General features: G+C 52.8%; 10 protein-coding genes across 10 annotated transcripts; 3 read left to right on the top strand and 7 right to left on the bottom strand.

Annotated features, from left to right (window-relative positions):
* Positions 1-181: 181 nt before the first annotated feature.
* Positions 182-2,257, top strand: BJY04DRAFT_220333 (uncharacterized protein; the record flags this gene model as incomplete). Its single annotated transcript, XM_073716836.1, has 3 exons — positions 182-419; positions 466-641; positions 695-2,257. The coding sequence occupies 3 exons, from the start codon at positions 182-184 to the stop codon at positions 2,255-2,257; spliced, it is 1,977 nt and encodes a 658-aa protein (XP_073569029.1).
* A 235-nt stretch (positions 2,258-2,492) lies between these two features.
* BJY04DRAFT_96440 (cytochrome P450) lies at positions 2,493-4,603 on the bottom strand. Its single transcript, XM_073721389.1, has 4 exons — positions 3,958-4,603; positions 3,806-3,890; positions 3,052-3,753; positions 2,493-2,984 (listed from the first exon to the last, which is right to left on the bottom strand). The coding sequence occupies exons 1-4, from the start codon at positions 4,306-4,308 to the stop codon at positions 2,575-2,577; spliced, it is 1,548 nt and encodes a 515-aa protein (XP_073569028.1). The 5' UTR covers positions 4,309-4,603; the 3' UTR covers positions 2,493-2,574.
* Positions 4,604-4,899: 296 nt separating this feature from the next.
* On the bottom strand, positions 4,900-5,370 carry BJY04DRAFT_220331 (uncharacterized protein; the record flags this gene model as incomplete). The annotated part of the gene is made up of 1 exon (XM_073716835.1): positions 4,900-5,370. The coding sequence occupies one exon, from the start codon at positions 5,368-5,370 to the stop codon at positions 4,900-4,902; it is 471 nt and encodes a 156-aa protein (XP_073569027.1).
* Positions 5,371-6,487: 1,117 nt separating this feature from the next.
* On the top strand, positions 6,488-7,077 carry BJY04DRAFT_220330 (CVNH domain-containing protein; the record flags this gene model as incomplete). Its single annotated transcript, XM_073716834.1, has 3 exons — positions 6,488-6,705; positions 6,752-6,921; positions 7,013-7,077. The coding sequence occupies 3 exons, from the start codon at positions 6,488-6,490 to the stop codon at positions 7,075-7,077; spliced, it is 453 nt and encodes a 150-aa protein (XP_073569026.1).
* A 159-nt stretch (positions 7,078-7,236) lies between these two features.
* On the bottom strand, positions 7,237-8,081 carry BJY04DRAFT_96424 (uncharacterized protein). Its single transcript, XM_073721388.1, has 2 exons — positions 7,668-8,081; positions 7,237-7,620 (listed from the first exon to the last, which is right to left on the bottom strand). The coding sequence occupies exons 1-2, from the start codon at positions 7,911-7,913 to the stop codon at positions 7,396-7,398; spliced, it is 471 nt and encodes a 156-aa protein (XP_073569025.1). The 5' UTR covers positions 7,914-8,081; the 3' UTR covers positions 7,237-7,395.
* A 2,906-nt stretch (positions 8,082-10,987) lies between these two features.
* On the top strand, positions 10,988-12,817 carry BJY04DRAFT_220328 (major facilitator superfamily domain-containing protein; the record flags this gene model as incomplete). Its single annotated transcript, XM_073716833.1, has 3 exons — positions 10,988-11,129; positions 11,176-11,458; positions 11,509-12,817. The coding sequence occupies 3 exons, from the start codon at positions 10,988-10,990 to the stop codon at positions 12,815-12,817; spliced, it is 1,734 nt and encodes a 577-aa protein (XP_073569024.1).
* A 520-nt stretch (positions 12,818-13,337) lies between these two features.
* Positions 13,338-13,805, bottom strand: BJY04DRAFT_220327 (LysM peptidoglycan-binding domain-containing protein; the record flags this gene model as incomplete). Its single annotated transcript, XM_073716832.1, has 1 exon — positions 13,338-13,805. The coding sequence occupies one exon, from the start codon at positions 13,803-13,805 to the stop codon at positions 13,338-13,340; it is 468 nt and encodes a 155-aa protein (XP_073569023.1).
* A 763-nt stretch (positions 13,806-14,568) lies between these two features.
* Positions 14,569-14,771, bottom strand: BJY04DRAFT_194043 (uncharacterized protein). Its single transcript, XM_073712002.1, has one exon. It carries the CDS (start codon positions 14,751-14,753, stop codon positions 14,592-14,594), a length of 162 nt encoding a protein of 53 aa, XP_073569022.1. The 5' UTR covers positions 14,754-14,771; the 3' UTR covers positions 14,569-14,591.
* Positions 14,772-15,072: 301 nt separating this feature from the next.
* On the bottom strand, positions 15,073-16,492 carry BJY04DRAFT_194042 (ankyrin repeat domain-containing protein). Its single transcript, XM_073712001.1, has one exon. The coding sequence runs from the start codon at positions 16,334-16,336 to the stop codon at positions 15,821-15,823; it is 516 nt and encodes a 171-aa protein (XP_073569021.1). The 5' UTR covers positions 16,337-16,492; the 3' UTR covers positions 15,073-15,820.
* A 2,706-nt stretch (positions 16,493-19,198) lies between these two features.
* Positions 19,199-20,789, bottom strand: BJY04DRAFT_194039 (purine and uridine phosphorylase). The gene has a single exon (XM_073712000.1). It carries the CDS (start codon positions 20,754-20,756, stop codon positions 19,761-19,763), a length of 996 nt encoding a protein of 331 aa, XP_073569020.1. The 5' UTR covers positions 20,757-20,789; the 3' UTR covers positions 19,199-19,760.
* Between the last annotated feature and the right edge of the window lie 164 nt (positions 20,790-20,953).

The raw sequence follows: 20,953 nt of genomic DNA, 5'->3' as shown, positions 1-20,953 counted from the left end.
CGGCGAGGCGAGGCGAGGCATAGCCAGCCTTGTGCAACCCACCGTGAGACATGCCAGCAGGATCCTTGCACCGTTCGTCTAAATATAATGTCTGCCTTGGCTTCTTATCTCTCTCACCTTTCCCATCGGTTTCCTGCTGTCATCCAGTCTGACGTTTGCACCTCCCAAGATACTGGACACGATGAACAACACCAGAGCGGGCGAGAGCGAGCAGCAGTTGTTGGTTTCGCGAGCACAAAGCCCTACTGTCGGGACTGATGTTGAAACAGCGCGACCGTCGCTTGAGTCAGGACAGTCGCCGCCTGTGCCGGACTTTGACTTTCCCGATGGTCCTCAAAAGCTTCGGAATAACGCACGGGCTGATGTACTCACGACATCGCTACAGCTTGTCCTTGGTCTCCTTTCCGTCGCCTTCTTTGGTATGTATTTATCTTTTTCAACTAAGAGATGTGCTGACTGGGGTAGTGCTTGCCATTCTAGCAATCCGCCTCGACGGAAAAGAGATATCCGACTATGGCGACATCGTCACTCAGGCAACACAACTTGGCCCTACTGTCTTTCCGATAGTGTTTGCTGCCATTGTCGGCGCTTTGATGCGCAGCTACGGGTTGTGGAAAGCACAGAACTGCGCCACGCTTGGGGTAAGAGGTCCTTTTTAGGGCTATGTCATGGCATGCAGGCTAATATGGACCAGCTTCTTGAACAACTCAATGGTAGCACTTCCTTTGCTGGCACAGTAACGACAATCATTGCCCTCCGCCACCTGAGGTTTCTTACGTTAGCAATCATGTTACTATGGGTGCTGTCTCCTCTTGGCGGCCAGAGTGCCTTGAGGATGCTATCTCAAGCCCCAATCACCCTTTCCGGAAGTAGTTTTGTCGCGTATATGGACATGAATGGCACCTCCGGGTTCGAAGGCTCCCCTGCGGTGTACGATACTCTAGGATCCACCAACGCAATCTACACTTCATCCCTTCTTGCTTCTCAAGAATCGAAGGACTCACCGCGAGACCTGTGGGGCTGGCCCAAGATCCCAATGCTGCGAACTTTGCCCGCCGCCGCCGCCGCCGATAATACCACCAATCCATGGCGAACGTACGATAGCAACGATACAATCGCCTTCTCATCTCTTGTGGGGCTTGTTCTGCAAGGAATTCCCGCTGGTGAAGACGCCGAGTTCGCTGCTGAGACGTCATATTTTGACCTTGACTGCCGCCGACTTGCCAGCAACATCACCCAGGACAGCATATTTGATGCCATGGGTGGCAAGGCGCTGATACATAACGCGACATACACCTTTCCTACCGAGAGCCCTTACACAAATTTCTTCGTCGACAGCAGCTATAACTTCACCACCCGCTTTACCTCCCGCAACCAAGCCAGCGTCAACCTATTCTACGTACCTCGTGATGAAACTTTCGGCTCCCGGAATATCGGCACCGCAGCGCTGTTCAACTGCACCCTATCGACCGTCTACGTCGAGGTTTTCATACTGTGCAAAGATGCTGTGTGCGCAGTAACCCGGATGCGGCTCTCGGAAAGGGACAACGACCCTGAGTGGACTCCATGGACTGACAACAACGACGGACCCTCTTCCTGGTTAGCATTCACCCTACTTCTCACTCAATTCCCCTTCGCCATCGGGCCCCTAGCCCACGACCAAGCAGCTCCAACCGACAGCTACATTTACGGCGACTCCAAGAGTTTTGGGCGGGCCTACGATAGACATTGGATTAACGCGAATGAACGAGACGTATCGACGAGACTAGCCACACTCTTCAATACCTACTGGCTTGCCTCGCTCGCTCCATTCACTGTCAACCAGGCATCAGCACTGGATCCAGTTAACCTGGCAATGAGAGACCAGAGCTGGCCGCCGCCGCCTTTCAACAGCTCCACCGCAAGGACATCAAGAACAGTCAACGTGTACCACGCCAATCTCGTCTGGATCTGTGCATTCATCGCTGCGACGGTGGTACTGCAGTTTTGCGCTGTGGCGAGTTTGTTTCTTAAGTTTATCACCATCGCGCCTGACATCCTTGGTTACGTTTCGTCTTCGACGAGGGATAATGAGTATACACCTCTTCCTCGTCACGGGTGTACGCTTTCGGGAGCGGATCGGGCGAGATTGCTTCGTGATTTGAAGGTTCAGATTCTGGATGTGGATGGCGAGAAGGGAATGGGGCATATTGCTTTCGTTAGCGAGGCTCTTGGTGGAGCGGAGAGGACACTTGATCGGAGACGAGAGTATGATTGATTCCGGTGTGTGGTACAGATGGCGGCTCTTGTCTTTTGCTGCGAACTCGACTTGTTTTGGCTTTTATTCTACACTTGCTTCCTCTATAGAAGGCGTGTTTCTGATTTGATATTATCCAGCTATCGTTGAGCCCGTTTATGCTCGGAGTCTATAAACCTATATATCACCTAGCGATTAGGCAACAATACGATCCGATACCAGTCAGCCCAGAATATCCAGAGTAAAAATGGAATGCATTCAACCGTATCTCTATCACTTAAATCATTTCTTAAAAATACCTATACAACCCACCCTATAATGCACAATTCCAAACCACCCTACACCACCCTCTCCTTCACTAGAATATTAGCCCCTGTATTCGGCATCGTCCCCGTATTATCATCCCAATCCGCCGGCCGCTCCCCATTCTCAAACGCCAAATCATGCTTCGAAAGCAGGTGAATGAAGATCAACTTCAGCACATCCTGCACCAGGAAACGGCCCGGGCAGGCATGCGCGCCACTGCCCCACGGGAGCATCTCATCATGCACCGACGCAAAGTGGTTCTTCGTGACGTCGCCGTTCTCGCGCAGCTTCTTCCACCGCATGGGGTCGAATTTGTCGCCGTCTGGGACGATGGTCGGATCACTCCCATGCATGCGACTGGACATTTGCAGCCATGTTCCGGCGGGGATCTGCAGGCCGTCTTTGAATGTGTGGTCTTGTAGCGCAATTCGCTGCATTGTGTCTGTCGAATGTCAGTCAGCCTCGCCCTCAAAACCAACTCCTCATCCACTCCAATACAGGGCACGTACAATGCTGAAACGTATGCAACCGCTGACTCTCCTTCATAAAGCTATCCAGCGCCAGCAGACTCCCCAGGCTCTGCCGATTCCACCCCTTCTCGCCATTCGCCTCCTCAACCCGCGCAATCTCCTCGCGGATCTCCCTCAGCGCCTCGGGCCGCTCAACAAGGTCATACAGAATCGTCACCCCATTCATCAGAATCCCATGCAGACTCGCACTCATCAGAAAGCTCATATCCTGCATCACACTCCCCACCTTAACCTTCTCGCCATCCGCCAGATACGAATCAACAAGCCACTGGATCCCATCATTAAACCCCGGTTTCCCCTTCCCTCCCCCAGCAGCGCGTTTCTTATAATCCGCAACCCGGTCCTTGATCAACGGCTTTAGCATCCTCTCCCCCTTCCACCGGAAATACCGAATGTAGTACACATATTTGTCGATGTATTTCGCCGTCCAGCGTAGCCACGACGGGTATGTTTCGCGCACGCGCTTGGCGGTCATCTGTCCGACGAGGAGGTACCCGCCGACAAGAAAATTCCAGTCTTCGTTATCCTTGAGCTCCGGGCCGACGAGGACGAGGGTCATGATTCGCGAGATCGGGGCCCAGAAGAGCATTTGGATGTTTTGGGGGGTGTAGTCTTTCGAGTGTGGGAGGTGGTTGGTTAGTGCGGAGGAGCAGGTTTCCTGGATGGCGGGGATGAGGTCGTCTGTTTTATAGTCAGTATATTTTCCACCTTAGAAGGTTCAAACGGTGCGCACTGAGAGACTTGTTCAGATCGAGTTTTGCGACCTTCACGACACGCTCGGTGACGAGGGGCGCGAGGATATCCTTTGCGACGATGGACTGCCCAGCAGAAAGTATTAGCCTCTCATCGCGCATCGAAGCACTCTGTTGAGAACGGGGTCGGTACTCGATTCATAAATTCTGGGAAATTCAACTTTGATGCACTCGCCCCCCGCACCTCCGCAAGATACTTCATCGGCAGAATGACTATCGGCTTCGACAGCTCCAGGCAGTTGAACATTGCAAACGGCAGCCCCTTCTTCAGGTACTGCTCGTACCCCCTCTTCATCAGACTGCCGGTCTCGCGCGCATACCGCTCCGTTGTCTTCTTGCCATCTTCAAAGTCGACGTAGGGGATATTCAAATTGTATTTCGATCCGCCGGTGCTGGTCGTTGCGACATATGCGATTGCGACCAGCGCGACGACAGCGAGCGCGAGCGCTGCGGTGGGCAGGAGTGCGCCGTCGAGATTCTCCATTCTTTCTGGTCAATGCCGTTGCAGGAATCCGCAGATCGGTCGTTCTAGCCGTGTTGGGGGTTTGCTAGGTATATATGAGGTATGGCACCACTGCGTGTGTCGTGGTGCCACCGATCTTATGATTGGTAATCCTTCATTCCTGGGTGGTTTAGGTTTATTTGTATGATTGATGTTCTGGTCTTGAGCAGGGAATGGCTGCTTTCCCCGCATTAATAGGGTCGGATATAGGTGGTTGCGCCTAAGGCTGGATCTGGCGGGTGGCACTCCGGTTCAGCGACGGCGGTGGTTTTTATAACACCGCCAACGCATGGTTTTGGTTCTGGTTCGCTCAGGCGTCAGGGTAGTTCTGACTCGTCGGCACAGTGTTTAGAACTTATCTCAAATGAGGTTTGTACCCCATTGCTACCGAATAATCATGGCGGGCGACCCGAAGCCGTACCCGCACCCCGGACAATCAACGGCCAGCCAGCACCCCTCTAGACGATGCGGAGCGGAAGTCTTGTCATTATAGTTCGCTGCTTCAAAGATCAACATACCACCACCCTGTACCAAGGTCGGATAGCATATATGTACGCCAACACCGTAACCTATCTACTGACTCCCACTCGCACTCCCACTCCCACTAGCCACCCCCCTCGGATCCTCAACATGCACAACCTCCAAATCCCTCCCATCCTCATCCCTCCTCCCCCTCCCCACCATGCCCACCACAAACCTCTCCGCGTTGTCTTCAACATCACTCCCTGGCACAAAAGTCAACATATCCCTATGATGCCCCGAGACCATATACCCGCCCGCCTCCTCCATCAGATCTAGTATATTGAAGTCTGCCGCGGGCGTGCCGATGTGCACAGGACCCCATTCTCTCATTATTTCGGTTGCTTGTTCTTTGGGAGAGAGGGTTGAAGATGGCGAGGTGAGGATTACGACTGTGCCGTGGGAGAAGACGACCCAGGGGTATGTGGCGCCGTGGGTGAGGATTGTGCGGAAGGCGGTTATCAAAGTGCTTGCGGGGGGTGTTGATGACGCGTGAGCGGAGGAGGCGGGGGCGAGGTCGGACATTGTTCGTGAGAGTGAGAGGAGGGGATAAGTCTGGCGTAGTGTTGCGAGAATGTGCCTTTGGGGTGGATTTCGTTTATATTTTGATTTTGGCGGGAGAGGAGCTGCTTTTATTGGAATGTCCTGCAGGCAGCAGTGTCTTCAGATGGCAGCCTCGTTGCTTGTCCCGTTCTTGGCTTTGTGTCCACTGCGGCTGAGACGACACGAGGCTGAGCAAGATTGGGGGCGGTGCTCAATCCGTTGATTCCAGCTGGAATAACTGACTTACATGTCTCGAGCTTGCAAGCCACGCAGTCCAACTGTTCTTGATTGTTGCTTGAGAATAATATGTATCATCCTGAGTATCTTCCATAGTTCCACCGTCTGGCCTGGCCTGCATCCTTCGCACACCATGGACCCACCCCTCTGACTTGGCAGTTGGCACTGGGGGCACTTTCGTTTGCCTAGAATGAGGAACCTTCGGTAGGACCTACTCAGTTCCTTGAATTTACTTTTTTTATGACTCGTTGTGCATTTATAGCTCCGGCATGGGAAGGTTATCCCTGTCTAGCTTGCTATAAAACGCCGTAAATCTAGATAGAGGAATATATATTATCACGAGGCCGCGGAATTGTCAGGAACATCGTCAAGCAAGGATATAAGTTAGTAAAGGCCCTTTGGAGTTATTGAGTTCCTTTCCTTGTTTGAGCGTCTGTTTATCTTTGTGGGTTTTGCTCTAGTGTCAGTATAGTGCTAAGTCGTAGCATAAAAGCCTCAACCCTCAATAGGACGTATACTCTGACGCGATATAGGTGGATCTAGCCAGAGAACAACAATAAAACTTGGGCAAGGTATAAACCAAGTGCGCCGGATCTGACCTTGCTGGTTCCACAGCGACAGATACCCAACAAAGAGAATCCCTAAACAGCCCTAGCCAAACGCAAACGGACGTAAAATGAAACATCAAAGACAAGACGGATCCTAGAGTTGGTGTCGATCGTCGTCCACTCTCATAGAGTCAATACCTGATATATAACTGGGATCTCTTACACCCCTACCAAGCTACCACGGAAAACAAATATACAATCATCTTACTTCTGAAGCCTCCCCCCCAAATACACGAACGCACAATCCGCACACCATGTTTCTTCCGACAACTGTCCTCGCAATCCTCTCCCTCACCCTCCTCTCCCTCGCAAGCGGCTTCACGCGCAGCTACAGAGACGTCGTCATCGACAGCACCGACTGCCACTTCATTATAGCCAAATGCACCGCCTACAACGGCGCCGTCAAGACAAGCAAGCTAGACCTGAATTTCTGCATGGGGAATGACCGGGGGCGCCTGGTGGCCTCAAGTGGGTGAGTGGCCAAGCCACCCTTCTCAATACTCATCCTATTGCCCCAGAATCCGCGTATATGCCAATGACATTCCCTGCAAATGTACCGGCAACGCCTTCGGGAATTGCAAACAGACGGGAGCTAAGTGTGAGGCTTGCACGTTTTCTGCCCCGGGGATCATCTCGTGCATGTGTCCGGACAACGTCGGGTTTGTACGGCAGGCGAATGGGGACTTGGGTGAGTTATCTCATGTTTTTTCTAAGTTTTAGTCCTCTGGGCTATGTGAACTTGGTTGATGGAGATGGTGTGGCTGACCTGGTTTGGATAGATGCGATTGTCTCGAATCTTGATGGCGTCCTACATTGTCATGGAAGGAGGGGGGTGGTTCTTTAATTAGTGCTGAGTTGGGGGCTTGACGCTGGATGAACAACGACGATAACAGACAGATCTTTTCAGTTAGTGGTTCTCGTGCAGTGTAGAGATTGTGATCGTGTGTGTACGGGTACCATGAACCTCTAGCCGGTCTAGAATATATCATTTGGAACACAGAGTAGAGACATTCCATCCACGATTAGACTGCATAACATAGCGTATGTAACTTAACTGGAATCCGCACACGCGCGTTGTATAACGATCAGCCCTCAATACCGCGTCGAATCTGATTGCAGTCTCAGCGCGTAAGTTTCCACCCACCCCTCATGCAAGACCATGCTAAGCAGGAGCAGAAAACAAGCGAATCTCAGTACTATACCCAATCGACCCATCCTCAAGCAGATAATCAATAACTTGAATCCCACCAACCCGTTCATCCCCATTCGAATCCCTCCCCACGCACTGATCACGGATTTGCTCGACCGCAGCACCCGCCGCCCGAACCGCAAGGTGGCCGCAACCCTGTCCCAGGCACGGCAGACCTCCAGGTGCATTATTTCCACACTATACCTTATCAGCATGAGAGGGTATCAATCTATGGCAGCACTTACGCGAAAGCCGCAGATCTGGAGCACGGCACCTCCATCTGGACCGGTGTAGTCTGTAAACGTGCCACCGCAGCCGTTGTGTGAGTTGCACATGATCTCGCCGACGGCGGCGGCTTTGAGGTTGTCGATTAGTTGGTTGACGTGGTGCAGGTAGGGGCTTCCATCGCTGGTGTTGCAGATGTAGGAGCCTTCTTGGGCAGCTGCTGCCGTCGCAAGGATTGCTGTGAGGAGCGCGTTCGTGAACCTCATTGTGGGTTGTTTGGTATGGAGATGGGAGTCAATGTTGGCTGTGAAGTTAGAATTTGGTGAGTGGCTATTGCCTTCTTATATATCTTCGCTGGATAGAGCTGCTCCGTGGTGAGCTACCTAGCAATATGCCTACGGCATCATTCTCTGTCTCCCGGGCTTCAACAGCTGCCGCGAGTCATGAACTAAAGGTCGATCAACGTACTCGCCCCGCCCTACTCCCAAAGCAGAAAACACTGTGCCAGCCACCTAAGCCTCCCCTGGTTATCAGAGCGCAGATCATGCTCGGCAGGTCCCGACTCCAATTCTTCTATACTTCAAACGTTGGCCAACCCGTCGATCAACCAGAATCACTTCTTTTTCCTCCCCTTCCGTGGGGTCCAAAAGCCTTTGGCCTGATCCAAGGCTTGGAAATTCTGCTCATGCAAGCCGCAAGTGCCTTGGCTATGATGTCAAGCCCTCGGGGACCTGGAATAGGTGACAAGGCTGAGGGTTGTGCTTGTATCATTCGCTGTTCCACGTTGCCCGACCACGTCAAGGGCCTTGGGGGTCCGGTATAATTGACGATCATAACTCGTCGAGGTAGGAGCCGGCCCCATGTTACATTCTTAGTAGAGTATCGCAATATGTTCAGAGGCCACTTTCGGCTTGCTCAGACCAGGTGCTGTCGCCGTCAAGACGGAGCAAGTTCGTATTTCCCAGCCGTGAACGCTCAGAGTCTCGCTGTTTCTTGGCAACGTCCATTCCGTGGCGCTGATAAGGACTCTGCAGGTGTAGTGGCATCCTTCAAGGTTCATCTGGGTCGTCGCTATGCGAAGTTGAGTGCAGTGGCGGAGTAGGATATGGGTGTGGGGGGCGCTTCAAGACCAGAGGTACAGCAAGACAGAACCTCGACAGCTTCTTTCAAATGTCGATCCTCCATGCACAGACGTCGCTAACTTCATCATCAAACCATGGCAGCGATAAGGATTCCAGTGTTTACGTCCTCCAGTGAGTTCACAAAACCGGCGAGATTGTCACTCTGCATCAACTCTAGAACCAGACTTGTTGGGTTCCTACTATACCACACGGAGTCTGATCATCTCGTCGCATTCCTCGCAGACATCTGCATTTAAAGCCCAGGCTCCGTCTGGGATGTCCTCGTCGCCGGAGGCACAATATCCCCCCTCCCCGTTAACGCCCCGGTAGTCGTATCTTGTCCGCGGTCGGCGAATGACAAACAGATCGTCACCGAATACAAGTCATCCATCTTGAAATTCACAGCGGCTGAGTACGTCGGAGACATCGCTTCGAGGCCCTTGTACCAGCTCAGAGTCCCACAAACGATGTCTATCGACAAAAGACACCCTTCATGTAGTTCGAACCCAGGACCAAGAAGAAACAGACTCGTACAGCGTCTTCATTTACCATAAAGACGGATCGTCGGCAAGGGTCCTTCTGACGCGAGTGCACCGACGAGAGAATCTGCTAAGAACAACGCTGGCTGTTCCTCGGAATGCCGATCCGAGTAAGGACAAATGGATATCCTCACTCCCCTTCGCATACGACATCAACGACAGGTTCAACATGGGGCTTCCCGTCCCGGTCGGAATTCTATTACCAATATACCCCCAAGCCCTTCAATGTGTGATGGCAGATACACGAGAATATTCGCCCTCGTGACACCACGTCTTGCAGCGAGGTTAGCAAGAGCGAGGGACCTCGTTGCACGACACTCACAGACGCACAGCTGCCCGATAAATTCAGATTGGGGTGCAAGGAACCTCAAATCCAACGGCATCCGACTACCGAATGGAATGGGGAACAGCCGAGTCTGGGCTCCAGCGACCAGTCGCATTGCAAACTGACCCAAGTTTCACCGCCGCAAGCACAAGCAAACACCTGTTCGCAGCAACATACCCCTCATCATCGGCTTCAATGTCGGGAAAGAGCTCAACGCGAACGAATAAGGTGAGGTCCGGAGAACCCTCGCGCGCGCCGCTTCGGAGGCCACGAAGACAGCGAGGCAAACAAGTCATTCCACTCTGAAGGATGTGTCGTTCCAATGACGTCGGGTATCTCGAGCGCAGCGCAAATATAGTATTAACGATCGTCTGAAACAACTGCTGCGCGTTGGATGGCGACGAAACACACGTCTCAGCCGGTGATCCTGAGGCAGTGTTAAGGGCGTCGCGATGGCGGTGGATGTTGGGATGCGAGATACAGACGTGCAGTAGGAGCATCAGGCGTCATGCGTATCCTGCAGCCTGGGGAGAAAGAAGAGGGTTCGGTGGGCTTAGCGGGTGAGATCAGTTGGGCTCGTTCGAGCTATATGCCGGGGTAACTTCAGGTCGTCGAGAACTCTCCAGGTCGGGTTTGAAATCAACCGGCAGGGATTGAGAACGCTGCTAAATATAGGATAGATCGAACGGTCGAGTCGCTGGATTGAGGTTGCGCTTAACGTGCTGGGTAGCGCCAGGGCTGCCTTATACACAATGGTTTAGTTGGTGCTTATAAGGAAAGTTCAGGTATAGAGAGTGACAACCTACCCTTGGCTCGTCCTTGGTCATAAGGCGAATTCAGCTCATGCACGTCTCGTCATCATCCTTTCCATTTTGAGACTTCTCCGAAACGTCCAGGTGGCCGCCGAACACCTCCGAAGCCCACCACTCAGGACCGCCGGCGTGTCTCTGGCCCCAGCTGCAAGCACCGGAGTAAGGACCGAGAAAAGGAAGTCAAGCCTTTCAGCCTCTTTGCCATTAGCCAAAATGGCGGCGCCGCGATCCTTGGGTCGGAGGTCTAACCAGATTGACATATAAGGTGCGCATGTAAGCACGCCGATCGCAGGCACTGCCCAGCGGCCCTAAACCCAATCCCGCTCGATTCAGCGCGCCTTACCACTGCCGCTGATGGAAATACTGCACTGTGCCTTCGAAATACCTGTGGATGGTGGGTTGGATTGCATTCACGACCGGTGCAGTTTGCTTTTGGGAGGGGTATAAGGGCAATCATCGACCTGCGCCGGTTCCCTCAGTTTTCCCCTCTGCAAACTTCTGCAGCAGCTCGTTCCTCAGCTCGTTCCTACTGCTACCGCTACAATGGACGATACTGCTCCCAGAACGCCTTCAGAGGCCAGTGAGAAGACAGCGGTTGCTGCGGCGCCTCACCCTCGCGAGAACATGCCCGCCTGGAAATGGCTGGGTACACTGACGATTGTCCTCACGATGGCCATGGTCAATGGTATGTTACGACCACCTCCTCCTAGACACCGCTAACCTCTAACCAGGTTACGACGTGAGTAATGTCGCCAACATCCAAGCCCGTCTCTACGAAGAGTTCGGCGACATCAAACTGGTTCCCTGGATTGGTCTATCGTACAGTCTCGCCAACTTTGCTGTCCTCGGTATCTCGCGCAAGGTGATCAATTGCTTTGACATCAAATGGGTGGTCATCGTCCATAACATCATCTTCATGGTCGGTGCTGTCGTAGCCGGTGCAGCAAACAATATGACCATGGTTATCGTCGGCCGCATCATCATGGGTGTTGGCGGCGCCACAGTTTACCAATGGTACCTATCCCTCATTCTCCTGCATTACCCCATGTTAATTGAGTATGCAGCTGCCTAACCCTCGTTACTGTCTTTGCAACCCCCGTTGAGAGCCCGCGCCTCTTCGCCCTCGTCAGCGCAACCTGGGCAACAGGCCTCGTAATCGGCGGTCCCATCGGCTCAGCCTTCTCCGCAAACGACAGCACAACCTGGCGCTGGGCCTTCTACATCAACCTCCCCTTCGTCGGCCTCGCAACAATCATCACCTTCCTCTGCGTCCCATCCAAGTATCTCGGCCCGGACCTCCCCCTCCTCCAACGCCTCCGCAAGATCGACCCCCTAGGCCTCGCCCTCAACCTCATCACCCCCGTCCTCTTCGCCATCGCCTGCGAATTCTCCGGTGCAATCTGGCCCTGGTCCTCCGCCTCCACAATCGCCATCTGGATCATCACAGCCCTCGCAACCCTCTCCTGGGCCCTCCAGCAAGCCCTCTGCATCTTCACAACCAAAGAAGAACGCGCCGTGCCCCTCCACCTCCTCGTCCGCACTGACCTCCTCCCCCTCTGGATCGCCGGCGGCTGCGCAGGCGCCGCATACGCAATAACCCTCTACTACACCCCTCTCTACCTCTCCTTCGCGCGCGGCCACGACGCCCTCCAGCAAACCGTCCGCCTCCTCCCCTTCATCATCGTCTTCATCGTCGTCGTCATCATCGTCGGCGGAGCACTCCCAGTAATCGGCCGCTACGCAATCATCTACCTCATCGCCGGCGCAGCCATCCTCTCCGGCTCCGCAGCAATGGCAAACACCCTCTCCGACCCAACCGTCTCGGAAAGCACAATCATGGGCCTCATCGCGCTCATCGGAATCGGACTAGGCTGCTCCTTCCAGCACGGCGTCGGGATCAGCAACGTGATTAATAAAGACGCGCAGGATAAAGTCGATAGTACGATCTTGTTCAATATGGCGCAGATGGGGTCTATTGCGATTAGTTTGTCGATTGCCGGGGCGGTTTTCCAGAATGTTGGGTTCGCGTTTATTAATGAGGCGATTGGGGATCGCGGGTATAGCGAGGAGGAGCTGAGGCAGGCGCTTGCCGGGGTGTCGAGTGTGGTGTGGCAGAGTCGGGATGAGGAGGTTCTGGAGCGTGGGGTTTTGGCTGTGAGTCGGGTGATTGCGAGGGAGTTTTATCTTGTTGTTGTGGCTGGGGCGGTTTGTTTGGTTTGTGCGGTGGTGATGAAGTGGGAGAAGTTGGATTATGGGAAGGGAAGTGGCAGAGGGGATGCTGAGGAGGGAAACCTTAAGGCCGTTGGGGGGCTCGAGGAGGGGACGGAGCAAGACAGGAAGGATGATAGGGTTTTGATCTGTGATGGGTGTTGACGATAGTGCTCGTTTCCTATGTGTTGGCTGTTCTTGCTTGTTGGCTCTGTTGGGTCTTCTCGACGACTGCTATGATGATGAATTGTTTCGTTCTCTCTCTGTTGATATCCCATACTCCCTTGCCCTATTATTGAACTACTTCATAGACAGCGGTCATTAATGCTAAACCGGGTACCGTCTAGTCTAGCCGACAGGAACTTGTACGTAAATTTTACATCCTCTCCAAGTGCCAGTCTGCAGGAATGACTTCGACAAAGATATGGCGGTCACTGGTCGGAGGCACAGGAGTCTCCGGATTCTGAGATCTCGAAGAGCTGTAAGAAAAAGGAACTGAGAGGTATTATGGCGATAAGGTGTTAGATGGCTTAAGTTGTAGCAGGGGTACAGCATGTATGATCCCCGGCAGAATTGAGCATGTAGCAGAATAAATGACACCGTAGGCAAGCATCTGGGTGTTGTCCCCGCAATCGTATTAACGTAAATACTCGCATACAAGCTAGCACATCAAAAACAGAGACACCTAGAGCAGCACGCTACCAGCCAAGTAGCCGACAACCACAGTCATCGAAACGCCAATCAATCCCGGGACACCGCGTAGAGCAGCAGCACCAGTAGGCGTCTCGGTCTCCGCAGTCGTAGTCTCGGTTCCGGTTTCGGTTTCGTTTGCAGTGGTGGCCGAGCTCGCAGTGGGGGTCGAGCTTGCAGAGGTAGTCGAGTTCGAAGTGCCGCTTATAGTAGTATTCGGGTAAGCTTCAAAGCAGTAGTACCCCTGATCATCCCAGTGATCGCAGTCTAGCTCTGGGTTCAGTTCAAGAAGCTCCTGGACAGTGATTTTGTAGGAGCGCGCAAAGCGCTCGCAAGAATCGTCTGTGCGGGCTGCGCTGGCGGCTCTGCAGTTGGGGTCGTCACCGGAGCGGCGGACATTTCCGGCGAGGAGGACGGTGGGGAGGACGGAGAGAGTAAGGAGGGTGGGCTTGGAGAAGAACATTTTGGTTCGGTTGTAAACGAGTGACTGAAGAACGTCCTTGCGAAGGAGTGAATGAGTTGGTGAACTGCTGAAGAAATCACGGCGGGGATCAGCTCTATTTATGGTGCCGGATTGCCCAACCGACGCCTCCTGGGTGCTTTAGCCTTCGAGCCCCGTGGGCTGCTAATTGTGCCTGGGCTGAACGCCCGCGAATAAGGGATGTGTTTTGATCTGGACCACCTTGCTGGGCGTCCAATCTTGTGCGGTGAATGCTTTTTGATGGAGCCTTTCTCGCTCGAGCTAACTTGTTGAGGTTTACGGCGCAATATGTGGTGGGTCGATGTCGGGGCAAGCCGTGCCCGAGGCTGAGAACGAAGGGAAAAGGGGGTTCAAGCTTAAATACCTGAGCATTCTTGTGCCGGTTGATCCGGAGATATCTGGTAGGGGTTGAACAGTTGGTGACTCTGTAAGGTGGTCGAGTTGTAGATGCGTAAAAGTCATCGGCCAATCTCGAACACGTGGGAGTTACTCTTGACATTCAAGAGAGCTAACTGCCGACCACGCGATGGATATATATACAGTCAGTCGTGTCAGGCTTGGATCCCTCCGAAACGACTAGAGAGTGATGGATATCCCGCTGGTGCCGGAGCCGTCCCAGTCAAACTATACATCCACACGCATGTGGCGAGTGGCTTGAGATTTTAGACCCAAGACGGCCTATATCCTCTCGTGTTAGAACCGTGGTCGGCGATAAAAGCCAAGACTGTTCACATACCTCTTTCCTTAGTATTCTTTGATATTCACCCTTTACAACATAAAAGTAGTCGCCAAGCACCATGGTAAGACCGTAAGCCCAGAAAGACAGAACGAGCGGATTGACAGTGCTTGATTAACCAACGTTTCCATCGGTACGCCCAGAGTATCCGTACTAGACAGCACTGCAACAGTCCTTGTATTGATCGCCGTCATGGTTGCTGTTTCCGTTGGCGCCGGCGCCCTCTCCGTCGAGGTGATGGTGACCCACCGTTCCGGCTTCTCTTCCACCTTGTAGCAGAATCGGTCAAGCGCATTGAAATGGAAGCAGTCTAATCGATTTAGCTTCTGCAGTTCTTGAACGGATATTCCGCCCCGTGTGGCGAGACTCAAGCAGGTATCGTCGGGTTTGGCGAGGATAAAGGGGCCCGGACAGCGTGGGTTTTGGTCAATGTTGGCGCCAAGGGAGTGAGCGAGAAAGAGAAAGGTGGTGAAGAAAATGTATATCAGGTTGAGCATCATGCAAAAGTACATGGTTACGTTGAGGGAGAAATCCTGGTGGGGAGAAAGACAGTTTTATGTGTCTATGTGGAAATGCCGAATTTTTGGGTCTAGACTGGATCTCGGGGCATTCGAGACAGCGCGTGGTTTCATCGTGACCCCTAAAACTCTGGTCCAAACAAACCGTTTCAGCTTCGTGGTACAACAGCTAAATAAAGCAGCTAGAAGTCTGGACCCTGGTGCTAATGGACGCTGAGATTGCGATCTCGGTGCGGTTCCTGGGGTAGAACCCGTAGTTTATGCCGCTTGTGGTGTTCTCAGCCCTACCTCGCAGTCGCTACGTATATATACGGACCGGGTGAAATAGTGGTGATTGTCACTGCGCAAGAGTTGAAGTCGTTCATGAAGATGATTCTGCCATCTGTGACGAGTTGGGCTGCTGCCACGAAAAGGATTCAATGGTGCTCTTGATAATCAGCAACTGCGCAGGACAGTGTCCAGACGGCTATTGGGTCAATAGTAATCGGCAGGAGCCCAATCCACGGGATCGACAGGTACGGAACTTGATATGCAGAGGGCGAGCAGGCCAGGCAATATCTACATAGAAGAAGAAAGTCGCCAACCTCGGAATCCGGTTCCGGAGGCATTCGCTGGTATATCCTCGTGAAGAGCAGGGAGCGCCTGGCGATACTTGGAAAGCCGTATCTCAACACCCCGTCATTGACAAGGTGACAGAGTCATAAAATTTTGCTCTCTGCGCTTTACCAAGACATATTGCCGCTTCAAACCTCGGGCATAGTCTCTTCATACCCGCGCCAAAGCTCAAGCGACGATTTCTGTCGCATCATAGCAACAAGCAGTTTTGCCAGCTTTGCTAGGTCAGATTTGGACTGGTTAATTTCCCCCTTTCCTCCTGTAATGTTGGTACTGCCGTGAGCCTTGAGCAGTAGAAGGATCTCCACAACCTCCAGCTGCTCTTTCCTCGCGGCCCAATGAAGGGGGGTGATCCCGTTTCGGTCTCTGATATCGACGTCAGCGCCGTACCGAGCAAGCAACGAAACAGCCCCGCCGTGTCCATTGCCTGCAGCCCAGAATAGCGGCGTCCAGCCTCGAATGTCTGTTGCGTTCGCGCGTGTATCCAGTTGCTGGAGTAATAATTCTGATACGGCAGTGTGGCCTCGCCCGGCTGCTAGGTATAGCGCGTCTCGCCCGTACCTGTCCACCACACGCGTTGAGGCGTCATATTCGATAAGTGTGCGGACGCTTTCTAGAAATCCATTAAAGGCGGCTATATGCATTGCTGTAGTACCATGAAAGTCTTGCGCATCCGGGGAAGCGCCTAGATTTATGAGTAGTCGAATGGTTGATGTATGATTCTGGGTGGTCGCTAAATGAAGTGCTGTACGATTCTGCGCGCTGCGCAGGTCTGCATCTGTTTGAATGAAAGCGAGAGTCTGCACTACTGAAGTGTGCCCTCGAGCCGCAGCATGAAGGAGAGGAGTGCGCCCTTCATTGTCAGTTTCCAGACAGAGCTCAAGGTCCCAGTCCAATATTTCGTGTACAACGCGCTCATTCCCGTCCGCCGCAGCTTTGATCAATGGAGTATATCCGTTATTGTCGCGTATATGCGGGTTAGCTCCACGCTTCAGAAGAAGCTTGACAGCATCAGCTTGACCGTTCGCGGCGGATATGTATAACGCCGTCCTCATCTTCGTATCCTTGTCCTCTATCGATGGCGCACTCTGAGTCTCGTATTCCGAGTATCGGTCCAGCAAATACTCAATCACAGACAGCTGCCCATGGAATGCTGCCCAGTGGAGGGGTCGCCAACGGTTAACTCTATCTATAGCGTCCACAGAAGCGCCATGCTCCAACAAGAAGTGCACAATCTCAAGGTTGCCACTGCATGCAGCGTGATGAAGAGGTGTCAGTCCTTGCCCGTCGGTTGTGCGAACGCCAGGCTGCCGCCATACCCATCGGACGACGCCAGCGTGACCACGTAGAGCAGCCAGGTGCAGGAGATTCCGATCGCCTTCGAACCCTACCTGAGAGTCCGCGTCCCTACTCAACAGGCGTATTACCAGTTCTTCCGATCCATGCGCCGCTGCGACCTGCAGCACGGTTTGGCCGTCTAGTGGCTTGTCAACATCGGCACCTAGAGAGAGAATAATATCCACCACCTCCACCATGTTCTTGCGTGCTGCTGCGTGAAGTAGTTGCAATTCAAATCGGATGCGGAGTCCGGACCACGACACCGCAGGGACAACCTGTTGCAGCTTTGTCCGCAGCCAATTTGCAAGCAGATAGCAGATGGCCGTATCATGTAACAACGGCATGACTTCCTGCAGTAGAGCTTGAACATCCCAACCTTCGGATGATTTCTGGGTGTGATGCAGAAGGAACTTGAGCACATAGGGAAGTAAGAGCCGAGTGTTCAAGTACGCCGCATAACGTTCAAACGCTGCTGTATTCCAATCTTTAATGGGGCCAAATGACTCGGTGCTTGCCATCAACTGCAGATAGCGGACACAGGCCCTTGCGATCGTGGCATGAACCTTACTCTCGTCGTCTAGTCTAAAGATGGAGCGGGGGGTAGAATGACCCTGAGCTGGCGCATCCCGAGGCAATAGAAACTCTCGGACGGTTTGGTGGATAGGTTGAACTAGATTACTTCCTGTGCGAATTAGAGAGCCCCTGAAGGTAAAGGCAAGATACGACTCAAACCTTTAATTTCCAGGAAATTTCCACTGCAATGAATGATACGCGTTTCCATGCCATGAATCAGCTCGTCCGTGAAGACCTCGTCTGTAACCTCAAGTCCATCCCGGAGCACTGCATCCATTGCAAGGAGGTGTTGTATCTCCGTTATCGTCAGTGATCGCGCCGCATAGAAGACAAACTGGAACATGCAGCGTCCGTTCTCGATATCTTCGCTCGAACCCTTGGCAAGGCTTTTTAACATATGCAAATAGAATGCCTCTAGCTCCGTGGGCAATTCGAGCAGCATCTTGAAAATTTCTCTTTTTCTGTACCCCCTCTCGACACACACTTGAAGCTCCTGCCTGATTAGTTGGACCCAAAGGAAGACCCCTTGTGCGGTGTTGACAATGTATTCAGTTGCATCCTCCAGCAGTCTTCCAGTAAAGTTCAATTCCGGCCCCAGGAATGAGCGGGCAAATTGCCGAATATCTTCTAGGGTCTCGTCTTGCATCCGGATGAGATTCAGATTCGCGAAGCTTTTGAGATTGTGGTGGAGCTCAGTCATGGGGCGGCTGGCCAAAAAGATCTTGAAAACACATTGTCCAGGTCGATCGCACAGGCTCAGCAAGAAACTCAGAACCTCACGTCTGTCGGAGACGTCCGACTCGTCCATTGCATCGAGAATGAGATATATTTGCTTTCGCACGGGGTGTTGAGTAATTGATCGGAGAATTGTCTGCAGCGACACGAGATTCCATTGATTCATCGATGCGGTCGAGCCATCCTGGAAAAGGCGATATTGGTTTTGGAAGTGATAGAATAGAGTCGAGTCTTGGTGCAGTATGTTCCAGAGAAGTCTCCGGAACATGGTCTGGTGATGTTTTTCACGATCTCCATCGCGGCGACTATAGAAGAAGTCTGCTATTATGGGAGGCTGGTCGCAGACGATTTTTGAGACTAGATGCTCTCTCAGGTACTTTGTGAGGGTGCTCTTCCCGCTACCAGGCTTTCCTTCAAGATAGAGTAACCTCGAAGTTGGTGCGATTGACCATTCGAGATACTCCTTGTGTTTCCAGAGCCATTGTAACGATTCGGCGTGGCTATCAATTATCTTTTGATACCGGATGTTGTCCGAGAATAGCGCAGACAGGCAGTCTGCTCGGTCAGCTTCAAAATACAGAATACCGGAGCATGTACTCACCCGCTCGTTCGAGGTCCTTCTGGATATGTAGGAGATGTCGTACATCCCAGCTATCCTGCAGCGCTGTATTGGTGGCCCCGCTAACGATTATCTTTAAATGGGTCGATCCTTCTCTGCAGGTGCGTAGCTCATCGTTAATACCGGCAACAAACTCAAACAAGGTGCTATCCCACGTATCCTGACTGCGAATGATAATCAAGCAACTTTTGTGTTGATGCAATAGAGGAGCCATGAGCACAGCACACCTTTGCGCGGCGTCCAATCGCAGCAGCGCTTGTACCAGCTGGACATAAGATTCTTTATTTTCTGAGGGGTGCCATAGCTTGGAGAGTTGATGCTTGTCACTTAGGGAAAGATGTTCTAGGACTGATCGAAGGAAGCGAGATATAGCAGGAATCCTATCTCCTTCGGGGAGGCTCTCAAGTAAAGCCAACAGTGTGACATGTACAAATGTTCGTGAAAAGGACTGGGTGTTGAACAGATCCGCCCACGAGAGCTTGAACATGACTGTGCCTGTTGTATCCGTCGCATATATGCGCTGTATACACGAGACCGCGCCATCCAGATCCGCGGCGTCGGTAGCAGATAGGCACAGAACAGAATGTTTCGTGTCGGGACTCCTCCATTCATCGTAGTCTGCATTCTTTGATACCCAATATAGTTCCGGATCATCGGGGTCGACGACCGCCCTAGCTGAATGTGCTCGGTGGGGAACTACTTTCAGCATTTCCATGATCCGGCGGGGTTCCAACCACGTCAACGATTCTTGCACCACACTCCAACACTCTGCGGATGATTAGCACCTTCACACCAGTAACAAATCAATGCTTACCTTCCTTCCCGAAGGCGATCTCAACCGATTTGATGAATGCTTGGTTGGATTGGGAAGGGAGAGTCTGAAGTACCTCACTTGCAAATGCGGCGGCGGTCATGGCCGCATAGGGTTGCCACTGTTTATTTTTATGGGAGTCGGCGTAATCGCAGATACCCCTAATGACCAGGCATGGCAGGATGTTCATGAGACCAGCCGCCTCCATCTCGAAGCATATCACACCTAGCTCTTCTCTAAGTCGCTCCCTAGTAGCCCCATGCTTCATGACCTGGTTTCCGCTGGCTATCAAGCCCTGAAAGACCCTAGGTGAGGTCTTGTGGCGCGGCGGGCGTTGGACAAGCTTCGATCGATCGCAGCTTTTACAGGTGGGCAGAGGTCCGCAATGGTTGTACTCAAAGTCGAATAACACATCATTGTCTTGACCAGGGTAGGAAAAGGTCGAAGCGAGCTGAGGGTATCGGTCGTAGGCTAAGTCGAGCAGTTCAGGGATCCGGCTGCCGCTGATGAGATGCTCGGCCTCCAGGTATGCGAGGGCCTTGAGCAGTTCCTCCGGCGGCTGGTTCAGTGAGCCCACCCGCTCAAACAAGCCGTTGCCATGTTCCTTGCCCATGTCAAACTGAATAATTCCGCCTGACCCGCGACCGGGCTTGCTCACGACGACGTCGCCCAGCCTGATATCGACTCCCTCATGTGGCGCCCCGCCACCGATTCCGACCATCAGAGCGTACTTCAGGTTCCGGAAGGTCTGGCGTATTCGAGTCCCAACAACAGCAGCAGACGAAACACCATATACTCCAGACGGCAGACAGGTGATTACAATATTGTATGAGCCAATGCGCCCAAGACAATAGGTGTTGTCATCGCTGGAGGCCTGGTCAGGTGGCTTCCCATGTTCTTCGTGCAGCATCGCTCTTGCCGCGGTCATCTCCACGGCAAGAGCGCAGATCCATGCAATGGAGTAGTCGCTACTTGACCGAGAAGCCATCGCGAGTCGATCAACATTCTGTGCTCAGCTAACATCTCGCCTGTGAAGCGCACGTTGCTTCGTCTATATTAGGCAGTCTTATGCATATCGGCTCGGTGGAGATTTTATCCGAACAGAACACGCCTATGCTGTGTGTCGTACAGCCCTTGAATTTGGCAGAGAGCCAGCCACCTCAATCGCAATTTAATGTTCATTTG

The sequence above is a fragment of the Aspergillus karnatakaensis genome (genome assembly GCF_047715665.1).
Source record: "Aspergillus karnatakaensis strain CBS 102800 unplaced genomic scaffold BJY04scaffold_39, whole genome shotgun sequence".
NCBI lineage: Eukaryota > Fungi > Ascomycota > Eurotiomycetes > Eurotiales > Aspergillaceae > Aspergillus > Aspergillus karnatakaensis.
The sequence above is the reverse complement of the archived record's forward strand: the minus strand, read 5'-3'. Positions and strand labels throughout refer to the sequence as shown.